This window comes from Neovison vison, chromosome 11 (genome assembly GCF_020171115.1).
Source record: "Neovison vison isolate M4711 chromosome 11, ASM_NN_V1, whole genome shotgun sequence".
NCBI lineage: Eukaryota > Metazoa > Chordata > Mammalia > Carnivora > Mustelidae > Neogale > Neogale vison.
In genome coordinates, this window is record NC_058101.1 from 5,332,311 (window position 1) to 5,347,824 (window position 15,514).

A 15,514-nucleotide genomic window follows, 5' to 3' on the forward strand; every position below is an offset into this window, starting at 1 on the left:
AATATAAAAGGATCATGTAATCAGCATTACATATGGATCTAAATACAGTATTCTGCCATTGGATCAGTAGACTGTTGTTAAATTTTACTCATTTGGCTTAGCATTTGTTTCCTTTCTTGGTCCTTGAATAATTTAGAAATGTAGAAAAGTGATGTTTAGAAGTCAGATTCCTTTAATCTAGAACTAATTGGGAAGATACCAAAGGGTAGGTAAACAGGAGAATTACTTGTAGACCAGGTGTCCTCATAATAGCTAACAGAATACGGGCCGTAGACTGTGTGGCTTAGAAATAACAGAAATTCATTGCTTATAGTTCTGTAGGCTGGAAGTAGAAATCAGGGTACCAGCATGGTTGGGTTTGGATGAGGGCCCTCTTCGGGTTGCAGACTGCTATTTTCCTGTATCCTCAAGTGGCAGAGAGTCTAAGAGAGCTCTCTGGGGCCTCTTTTTATAAAGCGCTAATTCCATTCATGAGAACTCTACCTTGATGACCTAATTAACTCCCCGAAACCCCACCTCCCATCATTTTACGAGTTAGGATTTCAGCGTGTGAATTTTAGGGGGACAGAAACCTTTAGACTATAACACCAGATACATTGAATTAACAGCTTAATTCAGACTTTTCGCTGTTGCTGTTCTCTATCCCACCAGTCTAAGGGTGTGCCTGAGCCAGTTAATGCAAGTAGTAAATCTTTGTTTTGTCAAGTAGTAAATCTTTCTCTATTACATTATGAAATTTTAGTATATAATTTTCTAACATTCTTTTTATAAGACAAACAGCATAATTCTAGCTCATAAATTATTTTCATTATTTTTACCTTTTTTTCAAATACATTTCTATAGACTTATTACGTCTTCCTAATATAAAGGTTATTTTCCTTACATTATAGCCTTTTAAAAAGTTTGAATCAGAAAAAGGTTAGGAATCATTAGTCTAATAACCTACTTTATGGAAATGGCAGTATATAAATGTAAATACATATGTACAGATATTTGGATGAGTTTGCAGATATGTCCTTGCTAAGGGTTCTGATTGAGAAATTTTACTCTGGATGTTTCACACTGAGAAAATAGTTACAAGTGATGCCTCCAATTAAATATGTCTTACTTTCTAGAATGTTTAACATCTTCTTGAGGCCTGTGTTTGCAAAGGATTCTGTAAGTCTAGCAGTTGATCTGCATGATGCCACTCTAGTAAAGTCACTAGGTTTATCCATCCTACGTAGCAGAGTATTTCAGTTGTGTTTTCTTTTTACTTTATAGTTGAAGCAAAGGGGTGGTCTCATAAAGGCAAATAAATCCACCCTGACCCTTGTGAACCCTTTTCCTAAAATGTCACTGTAAAACTGGGCATGAGCCAAAATGAAAGGATAATACGTTGTACAAATATCATTTCTTAACTATTTGAACTTGGAGCATAAATGGCAGAAAGTCCATTTCTTGGATTCAAGTAGGTACCTTAATTTGTGGCAAGGTTATGGTTTCTAAATGTTAATGAGGCCTTCTTCCTTAAAAGAAAATGTCGTTATTTTGGTCTTGGTCATGTCAGAACCAACAAACTGAAGTAATTATTTCCAAATTTTGATAATACAAGTTTTTTTCATTAAATTTTTTTTCTTTTTTTTTTTTTTTTAAGTAGCCCATTTCATTGTGATAACATTTAAAATACTACCGGAACTCATTATGTGTAGCATTTCTAAATAGATACTTCCATATCTGGAAATATTTCTCCACACTTGGGCTCAGGCTCTCTTGATATGGCTAGGAAGAAATTTGACTATAATCCCTCCTTCCCTTTTTAAGTCGGTTCCATGCCCAGTGTGGAACACAGTGCAGGGCTTGAACTCATGACCCTGAGATTAAGATCTGAACTGAAATCAAGAGTTGGGTGTATGTGTACACACACACACCCCTGCTGAAATTTTTTTGTTAAAGAATCCAGAATTTGTGAAAATGAGAACATGTGAAAAAGAACACATTAGAAAAATTAAGTGTATGTAGTATTTTGTACATATGTGGCATATCTGGGAAAGCTGAACTAGAATTGGCAAATCTGAAACCTGCTTTACCATGACTTCATTCAGGTATATTTGGATACCTTGATGTGCAAATAATATATGAAAATATATGAAATATATGAAAATATATAAACATATAATATATAAAATATATAATATATAATTATATTTTATATATAAATATATATTTATATATAAATATATAAACAAAATATATATTTATATATAAATATATAAACATATAATATATGAAATATATGAAAATAATGCCAGTTAACATTAAAAAGTTAATTTGGGTCATACCTTTTTGTCATGCATTTATATAAAAACAGCTCGTTGAAACTGATGGATTTAGTGTAGTTCCCATAATGTTTATACTGATGTATTAGATTTCACTGACCTAAGCAAGCCTTTTTTTTTTTTTTTTTAAGATTTTATTTATTTATTTGACAGAGAGATCACAAGTAGGCAGAGAGGCAGGCAGAGAGAGAGGAGGAAGCAGGCTCCCTGCTGAGCAGAGAGCCCGATGCGGGACTCGATCCCAGGACCCTGAGATCATGACCTGAGCCGAAGGCAGCGGCTTAACCCACTGAGCCACCCAGGCGCCCCTAAGCAAGCCATTTTTAAAGAAGATGCCTAGACACAACATGATGTGTTTAGCTTAGTTTGCTTACCACTTTGACACAAATGCAGGGCTCTATGACCAGTAGGGCCATGTATTTCCCTGCTGAGCCCTCTTTATTTCGTTAATACCCACTGAAGACTTGAGTCCTTTTTGACTTCTTGTCACGACAACAAGTACCGAAAGTACAGGTTACTCAGGTATTTGGCTTTTACAAATCATGGATTGTTCTTTATATATCTTGAGTTATTCTTTCTTTCTAAGCATTTATTTTTCTTTTTCCCCAACCTCTCATCTCTTTCCAGGGCGTGATTGACTACATTTTCTATTCCAAGACTCATATGAACGTGCTTGGTGTCCTGGGGCCTTTAGATCCTCAATGGCTGGTTGAGAACAACATCACTGGGTGTCCGCACCCTCACATCCCTTCAGACCACTTCTCACTGTTAACACAACTTGAACTCCACCCTCCACTTCTGCCTCTTGTCAATGGTGTTCACTTGCCTAATCGGAGGTAGTGGAGTACTGCCCCGCAACGACGGGGGAGCTGTTGCTATGGACCTGTACAGTTGTAAATCAAAGTATGTAGGAGTGAAGTATGGCCATCCTTAAGCTGCTTCTTCAGGTTCCTTTCATTATGTGTTTGCTCTAAGATTTTGTACATTTTTGTGCATATTGGTATCATTTGGCACTAGGGCTGGAACCAAAGTATTACTCTTTCCAAATTTTTAGTTTAACATGTTTTTAAATTCGACCTTCTTCATATTATATTAGGAGCCAACATTCATAATTAATAAATCACCAATTTAAGGCCCAACAAGAGTGTATTTGTTTTTCCAAAACAAATACTTTCTTTTGAATGGTTTCAAATGAGCCAACCATTTTTGTAAAAGGCAATTTTTAAAAACTATAAATATGACATTTTAAACTGAATGATGGCATGCCTTACAGGAAAAGTTTCTTGGATTTCTGTTTTCCATTATAACAAACTGATTTTTGGCTCCCCAAGTCTTTTGCACATTAACAAAGCACTTAAATTTGCTAGATCTGTACATAAACTATGATACAGCCTTTAACCATAATATGAAAAATAGAGAAATTAAAGATGGTTGCACAATATGCTTTCAAAATCAAGCATTCAATAGCACATGACAGTTTGTTGGGCAAGCGCTGGTTTTGGTTTTTTTTTTTTTTTTTTTTTTTGAGGAATCACTGTATTTAGTTCCTCTATTAGTTATAACCTCATTAGAAGTATTAATTTTAAGCCTTTCTGTCCAGTTTATTTATTGGGAAATAGTGGGTAATTTCTACTGCCACTCATCTTGAAAATAGGATATGTTATATTTTAGGTTGCCCACAAAATTAGGGTCCAGTATTTTTCATTATTCTCATCTACCTTTTTTCTGTCTGGTTGTGCTAGAGAAACAGATATTATATGATCTGTATAATAATTTTTGCTGTTATAGTCAAATGTTTAAAAAAATAAGCAAACTACTGAATAAAAACCCCCGATCCAAGTTTTAAAAGGGAAAAGCGATACAGATATCTCATGTGTTTCCTGAAGTAGGACAAGTGGCTACTAGTTTTGGCTTTTTGAGGTAACAGTGGAAAGGATTTGGTTGGGGGCGGCGTAGAAAGAACAGGGAGTAGCTGAAAACCTCGGATCATTTTTTCCTGACTCTAGTTGCCAAATGGCCATTATATGCTTTTAATCTTTGTTTCTGTTGTCTGTCAGGGTTGAATTAAGAAGCTACTGGTTTATTCCCAACTGTCGATGCTCTTTAGAAGTGTTGGAATCCTTTTTTTGCCCAGGAGGGGCCAGTTAAAAATCTGTGACTCAAGAGGCAGTGAACGTAATACTGTTTTCTGGGGGAAAAATTGGTTGGCTACTTGATGTTAATTATGGCACAGTTAACAGGAAAAGGTTGTGTCTGTGTTTTTAAGTTTTTCTTTATTCTGCTTTTTTGCTGCTATAAGAGTTTTCTGAAATTTATATTTTAAACTTTTCATGCACTTTACTGTTTCTAGTCTCAAAATGTGATATTTTTAATAAACAAGAAATTTTCCATTATGTGAATGAAATTTTAAAAGAAAATAGCCTATATTTGTGTCTCACTAATATATAAAGTACAGGTCAAATTTAAATTATTTGATTAGTTTTAAATATATACAATTTGCCTCCTCTTTCAAACCTAACACCTTAGGCTGTTTTATTAGTCTTAAATGATGCATTTCCTTTGGTCCTTTCATACTAATTTCTTCCATAGTAAATTAATCAGGCTGTATAAGATAATACTTCCCCAGAAGGATAATTTTAGTGGGACGAGGGTGGTGGGATGATGTAATGTCAGATACGGGATTGCATCAGAAGGGTTCTGTAAAGCCTAAACTCCCTTTTAAAAGTGCCTAGTGATAGAGGCGTTGTTTGTCATCTATTATAATTGGAATGTCATTGTAGTTGAGTGAAGTTTGATGTAAATAAAATATTCTTTTAAAAATGGTAAAGTACCAGAATAAACAAACAAATAACAAAGAAACAACCATTAAGGTGACAGATTTTCCTCAGTGTGCAGGTATCCCTTCTTATATACCTCAAACATTCAACATCTAGCCATGCAAATTGATTACCTGAACCATAGTACTGGAAAGTAGAATAGCATGAAAAACTTAATTTTGTGGACATTACCTTTTTTTGTAATCAGCTACTGTATGTTTTATTTTAAATCTTTTGTTTTGGGTGGGTTTTCTGCTCTGGAGGTATATGCACTAACAAAACATTTTCCTCCTTTCATATACGCATGTTAATTAGCAATGTGAGCAATATTTCCTACCATACTTCACTCCCAATATTTTTTGAGATGTTTGTATAAAATGGAATTTAAAGTTCACTTATGATTGTATATGAACCACAGAGGAGCCCATTTATTAATAAAAAACTTTTTTAATAGTTAAATGTAGAGGGAAAAAATAAAAAAAAATTGGGAAACATTGTAAACAGCTTAAGTTTATTTTGTGTATGATCGAGGCACTCTGTTGCAGGAAGGTGTGTAATTGGGTTCTCTCTGCTTCCAAATGCACTCTTTCAAAGCATTCATTATCCTGTGTATTTTTAATGTGGTTTTAGTAAATGTTGGTAGTAGCTCTGTTGAAGTAGGTAATTGTGTTATGTTTTGGGTGGCACACACACTTGGGGCATGGTAACCCAAATTTCATGTGCACGGTTTCCCTTTAGCCCACTGCCCAGATTTCACACACCTTTCACCCTTTGTTCCCTTTGTAAAAGGAGTGGTATCTGTTTTGAGCTGCCAATTCAGATGATCAGAAATGCTGCTCTCCTCAGTATTGTCTCGTTACAATGCATGCCGTTTGGAACTTTGGCAGTGAGAAGCCAAAAGGAAGAGGTGAATGACATATGGTATATATTCAATGAAAGTCAATATTTATGCTTATATACTTTCTAGTTCTCAGAATCTAAGTTTAATAAGCTTTATGCCATTGGGGCTGCTGCATATTTTATCTGAAGCTAAGAGAAAATTTGGGCATTTTTAGGTTGTGATAATGTGTGTTTTTTTTAACTGTTAAATATGATTTCTGATAATTGTCTAAGAACTGGAGTGTTCCTTAAATTTATTAAAACAGTGTTGTTTGAGGAAGGGAAAACTGCACTGTTTGCTCTTACAGCAGTCATACAAGTGCATGTCAAGTCACCCACTCTCTCAGGCATCAGTATCCGCCTCATAGCTTTACACATTTTGATGGGGAATATTGCAGCATCCTCAGGACTGACATCTGGGAAAGGCTCAAATCCACTTACTGCTCCTTGCTTGTTGACTTTGTTTTAAAATATTGTGCCTGGTGTCAACTTTTAAGCAACAGCACTGCCTAAAAGCAAGCAGAGAACAGAATCCCAGCACCATTCTATAGGCAACTTTTTAGAATTCAGATATAGTAAATCTGTTCAAGATTTATGATGTTTTATGTAAAAAAAATTTTGTACAACGTAGCTGAATATTTTTGTTTCATTTCTTTGATGTAAGGCGTGTGAACGTTCGTTTGAATATCACATGTTAAAGTCAGGTAATGGCACAATGGGTTCTGAGACCAGCTTCCCGCCCCCCCCCATTTGCCTTGTTCCAAGCTCTTTCTTTTCAAATTACTTTTCTGATATTCATAGGCAGATATTTAATTTTACTAATAAGCATCCTGTGTGAATGTATTAAAGAAGCCACTGTGTTTTAGTGTTGTAGTTTGCAGAAATATAAAGCTTCTTTTCTTATTTGTCCCTGTTATTTGGTGTGTTACAGTTATGTATTGAATCACAGAGAAGGGAGAAAGTTGAAAGATACCTAAGGCTCATATCACTTGATTCTTTGGTGGGTTGTGTTAGAATTGAGGATGTGGCACATTAAAACTGGAACATAGGCAAACATAACTGTGTTCCATTTTAAAATTGTATCTCCTAAGTATCTCTTATTAAGTGGGTGAAAAATTGAGTTTGTATTTGCATTTCCAAGAGTTTCTAAAAATCACAAATGCTCTCTATACTTTCAAATCAAATAGCAAGAAGTAGAGAAAGCACAAGACAAAATAGATTAAATATGTTCTTTGATGGAATGAGAGGTATGTGGTTTTCATTCCTAATACAGGGCTAGGTTTTCTAGCAAATTGACTGTGTCCCAGTACTTACCAGTACTTGTTTGTTTTTAAGTCTTATATTCTGAGAGATTTTAATAGCTTTGTAAAATGTACCGACTGAGCAGTAGCTTTGGTCACAGAAAACATAGTTTCTGATACATTTGGCAGGCCATAGAATAATGGTTACATAGCAAGCAATGACTTTATGGCACGTTTTCAAAAGTAGCACTCATATATACCTATATTTTGACAGAAATGTGAATTCTCACATTTATGAGGTACTCTCTTTCTCTCCGACCTGCCCTACCCTTTTAAGAAAAAAATCAACTTTTTAATGTGTAGGTTTGTTTAACCTTTTCCTTCTGAATTATGTCATGTTTATAGAACTCTGAGAATTCTAGGTAGATAAATTAACTAGGAAAAGTGGAATATTTTTCTAAGCCAGGAACTTCAACTAAAGTTTTCAGTTTGTAGGCAGATGAGAACTTTTATACTTATGGTTGCTTTGATTTAATTTTTTTATGGCATCATGATCACCAAATTCAAATTGAGACTTAAATAAATTAGTACACCTTTAACCTGGCTTATTTACCAAAGTTGACATCTGTTTCCAGAACAGGATGGCAAGAGCATCTTTCATTTTACAGAATGATTTGGAAATGTTTATTGTATAAGCATCATCTTAAAGCTTCTGGGGAAGAAGAAAGAAGAAAGCTCTTTAAGCTATACTGCAGGGTGTTCTGAATAAGATCCAGGAAAAGAAAAAAAAATTCTTTTCAGGAAGGTGGTTAGGGAGAGCATGCATGTTTTATTATTTTAACCAAATGCCTTCTTTATGTAAGTTTCTCTGTTGAATTACTCAAGTCCTACAGCAAGAAGTAGGGAGATAACTAGGAAAAACAAGCTTGGTTAACCTACTTAGTAATTCCTTTTGGCCTAAGTTTGTTTGGGTTATTTTTGGAATCAAAGGAAAACAAGCATGTTGAGGTTTTATTCAGCATACGTTATGACATGGAAGTAATGGAATGTTTTTAAGTAAAATTTTACTTTCAAAGCATATGAAATAAGGACATTTCTGTCAACTAAATATTCATTTTTTATGGCACTTAGTATAAACTCAGTAGCATTGTCCTGAAATTAGAAATTGCGTTATCAGAAACAATAAATCACATATTGAAAAGGGTATGTAAATGCCAAGTGATATGACTCTTTTGGCATAGTACCTTGGTACATACAGCTTTCCGAAACTTTGAGAAGTCATAGTTTGGCACCTGTTAGTAGTTCTTTGTTTCAACAGTCTCCCCCAGATTTAGATAATTTTCCTACTTGTGTATCTGTCACTTTTAACTCTAAAAGTATAAGAATCATGGTAACCCTCTCAGAAGTGGTCCGTCCTTGCTTATTTTAGTTTTGTGTTAATTTCTAGTTACTTGACATATAACTGTATTTTCTTTGAAGCTAACAATGGTTATATGTACCACATTCGTTTAGTTAGTTATCTTAACTCACACAATTGGCTCAGCATTGATGTGTCCAACAATGGCTTTGCTTCTTAACAGGCTTAGTTTCCTGCTACTTGTTTCAGTCTTGATACAGTAAGTGATGCAGTAGTCTGGGTGTGTATGTATTCAGAAGCTGTACTGTTCTTTCTCTGTGCTTAACTTGCTAAAAATATATTCCCTTACCTGTGAAATTCCTGAGCGGTGCTCTGCCAACTTTTTTGGGGGGGCGGGGTGGGGAGGAGTTTGGATGGCTGTATTACTGCACACTGGATCTGGAATTGTTCAGTGTTGTGAGTGGCAAATTTCTTAAACACCAGCAGCACTGAGAAGTGCACTATGGGCATTCGTACAGTTGTCCAAATGTAAGCATTTCTTTCATCCAGGAGAAGTTGAGGAATAGAGTTCATTGGAGTCCTTGGAATATTTTGAGGATGAGCATTTCAAACTTTGGCTTTTTTACCTCTGGATGGGGTGGTATGGAGGGAGTTTTGGTTTTTGTTTTTGTTTTTTAAGAGAAAGTGTGTGTTTGTACCTTCTCTTTCGGAAAGGCCAGGGTGTTGATCACATTCACTATGGGTTAATTTATATCTTCCGTTGTGATTTCTTTCAACCATAAAACAAGTGCCAACTAAATATCCATGAGACGATCTACTCTTCAACTCAATTTACCATTTGAATAGGGAAAGGTTCATTTATTTTCATTATTTGGCATTAAGTTAATAATTCATTGTTTTGCCTAAATTTGAGTCATTCTGTGGCCTATAAAGTGTTTTTGTAACTAATTTAATGGTTGGTAAGCAAAGCACTTCAGTTTAAAACTGAACAAGATATTTCGGTAATTTTTCCTCTGAATACTTGGGGGTTTCTACTGATACTATTTCAGAACAGATTCTCCTGTTTTAGGTTGTATATTTACTTTGTTTTTGTCCTAAGAAAAAGCCAAGCACTAAATCAATTTGTTACTGTGTTCCAGTAATCAGTTTAAGATCTAAGATTTTCCTTTCTTTTTCTTTTTTCTTCTTTGTGTTCTTTTTTTTAAAATTCATTCTCTTTTTAATTAGAAGACTTAATGAAGTGCCATGTAATTATAGCTTACTCGTGTTTAATGTTTCATAGACTGGTTCTGTGGTGTCCTAATCATTTAACACTCTGTCATCCTTGGAGAAAGTGGTTCTGCTCTTACTGAACACATTCTCTCTGACAAAATCACCAGCTGCTTTATTTTTCTATTTATTACAGTTAAACAGTTGATGAGGTCTGAAACTTGAGCAAACTGCTCAGCTGAAATGTTTTCACAATAGACACTGTACAAAATATGCGTGCAAAAGGACACAGTTGGGTGGTAGTATTTTTTCATTAATGTGAACATTGACTAAACAAAGCAGTCCTGCCTTTTAAATCTTGTGGCAGCTCAGAGGGAGGTGCTTAAGAACCTTAACTACTATGTCAGATGACAAAATACTTTTTTCCATTTTGGAGATTGGGTACTGCTCACACATGATGTATAGGGCTAAATATATGCTTGTTTCCTTGCACCTGTGTACTTCTCTTCTCTCCCTCCCTTTCCTTCCCCTGTAGGCAATAAATGGCCATTTTGCAACTGCATACTTTTGTCTTGTTTTTTTACTGTATTTGTGCAGTATGTGTCTGCTTTTAGGTTAGTACATCTCTTGGAAAGTGAAGAAGCCAAGGTAATTCAGGCAAAAAGTTACAGATTCATGCTACTCTCCCCTCCCCCCGTGAAAGCTATATTACTGCTTAAATAGTACTTTGTTTAGAACAGATTTGGAAGTTAGCCTTAGTTATGGCTTGCTTTGGCTGAAGAAATATGAGCAGAGGGACTCAGAAGTGAGGCTTTAAGACCCAGTGTGCAATTTGCCATATTCCCTTTTCTTGCCTTGGTGATAATAGAAGTGTATATTGAGATTCAACTTTCCATCCTAAGTCTTTGACTTTGACAAACAGAGCTTGCCTGCTGACCTACACAGAAAATGAAGTGAGAGAAACAACAGCCAAATCTCAATGTCTTCATAAAGTAAAGTTTTGTTATTGCAGCATGATCTAGCCCATTCTGACTGATATACAGCCATCAGATCTGCTGAGTTAGCAGCAGTAATCTGTCTCAATAAGCGGACCTCCCAAGACCTAGAATAAACTCATTCAACAAACATTTCAAGTATCTACTATGAACAAAGTGCTTTGGGGATATGAAGTTGTACAAGTTCCATATCCTCCCAAGAATTCACTTTGCAAACACTCTTTTTATGACATAAAATACTAAAGTGTTATAGTAAAGGTATCTTAAATTTTTAGACTCTTGGAAGGGGGGAGGGAAAGGCTCACAAATAGCTATTTTGAAACTGTTTAGGGATATTCAGTTGAAAATTGATTTTAAGATATGGTGTGATTGAGACCAGATTATTCTCGAAGAGCATAAAACAAACAAACAAAAACAGCTGTCCAGTTTAATAAGTGCTTAGGGAAGGTAATGGAAGGTTTTGTGGGAACAGATTGTGAACATCAACAAATCTCTAGCTCAGTGCCTAATACTGGCCATTTTTACCGACCCCAAGGATCCTTTCTTGACACTGGCCAGCCTTTAGGAAACACTCCAGAATAGAATCACTTCAAGTGTATCTCAGAGGGACCAGATTTTAGGACAACTGGCTTATTAAGAAGATACTCCTAAAATAGAGGAATCAAGACACTAACCAAGTGTCCTTGTATTCCATCATATGACCTTGATAAAAATGTACCCTTAATGGTAAAATGGATGTAAGAAATTGAATCTCATGAAATGTTAGAAAAATCAGACATCAAGATGAGTTTGCATGCAGGTAATTTATTTGGATAAATGATCCCAGGGAAGAAAAGGGGTGTAGAAATAACAATAGAGAAAGAGGGAAAGCCAAGTCAAGGGTGCAATATTGAGCCAAGCACCTCTCAGGGCAACTGGGACATAAACTTGCCACTGACCCTTTGAGGAGCTGAGTAGAATGCACTCAAAATTGTCTTCATGAGGGATGAAGAGAGAATTTGTGGGCTCCTATGAGAAAAGTGTGTTAATTCTTCCTGTTTGTACATCTATTAAATTCACTAAGTAGGTTCCTGCAGGAATCCCATATAATAATAGTGGGGAAATGGAGTGGGTGATGGTACAGAAAACAAAAGGCAAAGTGCTATTAAGTTACACTTGTGTGCAGTTGGTCGCCAAGCTATGATGGCAGTAAGGAAGTGAGCTGAGAGGATGTGAGTCATCTGAGGACTGACGGTGTAATCTCAACAAAATACGGAGGAGAACAAGGTAGAGTCCACTGCTGCAGCTGATTTTGAGGCTATGATGACTAGTTGTCACTGTCTCTCTTCTGTCAGCATTCCAGATTTTACTCAGCTTTGCACCAGTGCACCAGTGGATCTAGATTGTTTTCCTAGGGTTTGGCAACCAAGCCCTTCATCCCAACAAGATGTTTTGTGCTTGTTGGGCATGGTTGCTTGAGTTTGCCAGCCATCCCTGGATGTGAAAGAAGCAAGAGCTGTCCGTGAATCACTTGGGTTCCACATAGGCTTATTCTTGCCTCCCATTGTGTACCAGCAACCTTACTTTTTCATGCCAGAACGACGAATCTTTGTACACTAGCATTGCGAGCCTGAAATGACCCCTTCCTGGGGACCTCCAATGCCTGGAAGATATGTGGGTATTAAGGCTCAGTCTAAGTCCACCTCAGCGCCTCTGAAACGCCATCCCATCCCAGAGTTTCCCATAAGTTGCACATTAATCTCTATTTCAGAGTATGCTTCCAAAGGAACACAACCTGCCACACCAAATTTCAAGAAATCATGCCAGCAGCTATTAGGACTGACTTTTTACTATGACTAAAAATCTTGAATCACAGTAGAATGCCACCGTATCAATAAATTATTCCTTATGCAGTCTTAGGTATCTCAGATTCAACACTTTCAAGATCCACTACTGTATGTTTCTTCAGTCCCTGGACATAGAATTAGTCAGGTCTTAGAAGTCTTTGGGTGTGAAATCTATTTTCTTTCGGTTTAAGTGCTATATACGTCTGTTCAGTTGGTACTGTGATGTCACCATAATTACTGATCTCAAGTTCAAAGAAGGGAGGCATGGGTGGGTCTTAAGGAGGACAAACAGTCTTTTGAGGCATCTTTCACAAGTAAGAACTTTGCAAGTTATCCAGGCAAAAGGAGATTTCTTTTTCTAGGAAGGGGGAGGGCCCTAAGGGTTCAAGGACATCTGGGGATTTGAACTTCTCTGGCTTTTCACTTGTTTTAAAAATTTATTTGAGAGAAAGGGTGTGAGGGGTGGCGGACAGGGAGAGAGAATCTCAAGCAAACTCCCCGCTAAGTGCAGAGCTCAGTGCTGGGCTCGATCTCATGACTCTGGGATCATGACCTGGGCCAAAATCAAGAATCCAAAGCTTAACTGACTAAGTCACCCAGGTGACTCTTCTCTTTTTTTTCTATCACATGTTCCTATCCCAGTGTTTAGAACCTCACTTTGCACAACCTTGAAGATTATGCTCATCTTTGTTGTGGCTCTGCTACCATTACACACATCCTGTGTCTGATCTTTAGCATTGTTTACCCCATGGCTACTGAAATAATCATTAAAGCACTGTCCTGGGTGTATCTGACTTTCACAGTATGTCTTGAGTTGAAATTGGCTAATCTGAGCCTGTCATTTTCTTTTTTTCAAGATGTCCAAAGTAAATCTTGAGAACCCGACGACCTCACAGTCCTTATACTTAAAACTACACCATATGGCTTAGGTGTTACTGCTTCCCCTGTAAGCTGGTGCTTCTCTGCCACCTGTACTTCAAATCCACCACCAGTGAAAGTGCACTGGGGTCATCCACCAACAACGGAGTGACTAGAGAGTGATCCAGATCCAGAAGCATCTGCTTTGTTGGGCTGCTTCTGTTAATGACTGTCTTGGCCCAAGTTTCTCCAAAGAACAGAGTCTGGGAGATCTTCCTTTCAGGTAGTTGATGTTGAGAAGTGGTCTTAAGGAACAAGAGTGGGAACTAGGAAGAATTAAATGGGGAAAGAACACAAGCCCATTCAATGGTGTGTTCTCCTGATTACTTCTGTGAGCAACTAAGGCTTGAACTTACCAGGAGCCCTCCAAGGAACCAAGTAAAATGCACCTGTGAATGTCCACCTGAGGAGTGGAAGAGGAGAAGATTTATCCAATGGCTGCTCGACCCTCGTGGTCAGCGGTCATTTACCTGGATGTTATTAACTCTCTCATCTGTTGAGGTTCAGCTTTTATCCTCAAATATGATGTGGTGGGAGATCTTGAATTCTGTTAAAACAAGTCAAGGAAATGTACTTAAAATGACAACAGCAAATGATAAAGTTCTTATTAAAATAAACTTAAAGGGTGCCTGGGTGGCTCAGGGAGTTAATGCCTCTGCCTTTGACTCAGTTCATGATTCCGGGGTCCTGGGATTGAGCCCCACATCGGGATCTCTGCTCAGCAGGAAGCCTGCTTCCCCCTCTCTCTGCCTGCCTCTCTGCCTACTTGTGATCTCTGTCTGTCAAATAAATAAATAAAATCTTAAAAAAAAAAAAATAAACTTAAGAGTAGTCCTGTGTTTTCTAAGCATATTCTAGGCACTTGCATTTCTTTATTGTGGATCATGGCAAATATGTAAATTAATATAAAAACTAGAATTTACTCTTACATGATTTATTTTGTACCAGGTACTATTTATTTGCTTTATATACATGAAACCATTCAATCTTCACAACAGCCCAGTAAAATATGTACTGTAATTCTCTTAATTTTTTCAGGTGAGGAAACTGAGGCCCAGAGAACTTCGTAACTCAATAACTGTGTGCTCTTGGTCATGAGTTGGTGTAGGAAACAGGAAGGGCCTTGGCAGCAAGCGTAGGCTAGAGTGCAAGTGGCCCTTCCTATTGGGCTATGCAGACCTATGGCATTGGAGGTCCAGCTGCTGCTACACAATGGGCACAGGGAGGGATATATTTGGCACCCAGGGGTGTACTTGGTGACTCTGGGCATTTCCTTGCTCCATTTTGTTGTGTAACTGACAAGTGCAAAAATCATGAAAAAGGCATGGTAACCAAATTCTAGGTTACCCTACTAGATCAGCCACCGAGAGCAGAGTTGCTGGTTGAGAGTGACAGGAAGTTTAGTGTTGGTGGGTAGTGGAGGAGGGAGATGATGGGTATCAACTGTAGCCCCAGAACAGCTGCAACACAGAACTAGTTCATCTTACTTAACTTTCCCTTGTAATTCTGGGGGGCAGAGGATGGAGATGCTTTCAAAATGTATTATACAAGACAAGTGACTGGCTCAAGGTGGTGCTCTGATTACTGGTAACTCTTAAGGACTTTCATCTGGGAGTGGGATGTCCACTGAGAATATTCCTGAAAAGTGCCCCAGACTGAGGTAGGACAGCCGCCTTGCCAGACGTCATGCCCTGTTCTGGGAGGGGATATCTATCTGTGGCTAGATATCAGTGGCTGGTGAATGTGGGGCTAATGAGTTGAGCCTCCTCACATAGACCTGTGACAATTCTGAATGGATGTGGCCAGCTCCAGAGCCCTCATTGTAATGGTCAAGGTCTTTGTTGTGACTGCATTTCTTCCGCCCCCAGGTTTTATCTTGGACCTCTCCACAAAACTTCCTGAGTGCCAGTCTCCATCTTGCAATCTCTTTTCCTGGAATATCCACAGGGTGGGTA

General features: G+C 37.4%; 1 protein-coding gene across 3 annotated transcripts in view; it reads left to right on the forward strand.

Moving 5' to 3' along the window:
- CNOT6L (CCR4-NOT transcription complex subunit 6 like) overlaps nt 1-13,990 on the forward strand; it is a 123,508-nt gene extending 109,518 nt beyond the window's left edge. For 2 of the 3 annotated variants that reach the window (XM_044225808.1, XM_044225807.1), the window contains exon 12: nt 2,946-10,382. In XM_044225808.1, coding sequence (XP_044081743.1) covers nt 2,946-3,158 — 213 coding nt within the window. In that variant the 3' untranslated portion in view covers nt 3,159-10,382. Of the gene's footprint in view, nt 1-2,945; nt 10,383-13,498 lie in introns of those variants that run through there. The other variant, XM_044225809.1, reaches the window with a different exon arrangement.
- Nucleotides 13,991-15,514: the final 1,524 nt, after the last annotated feature.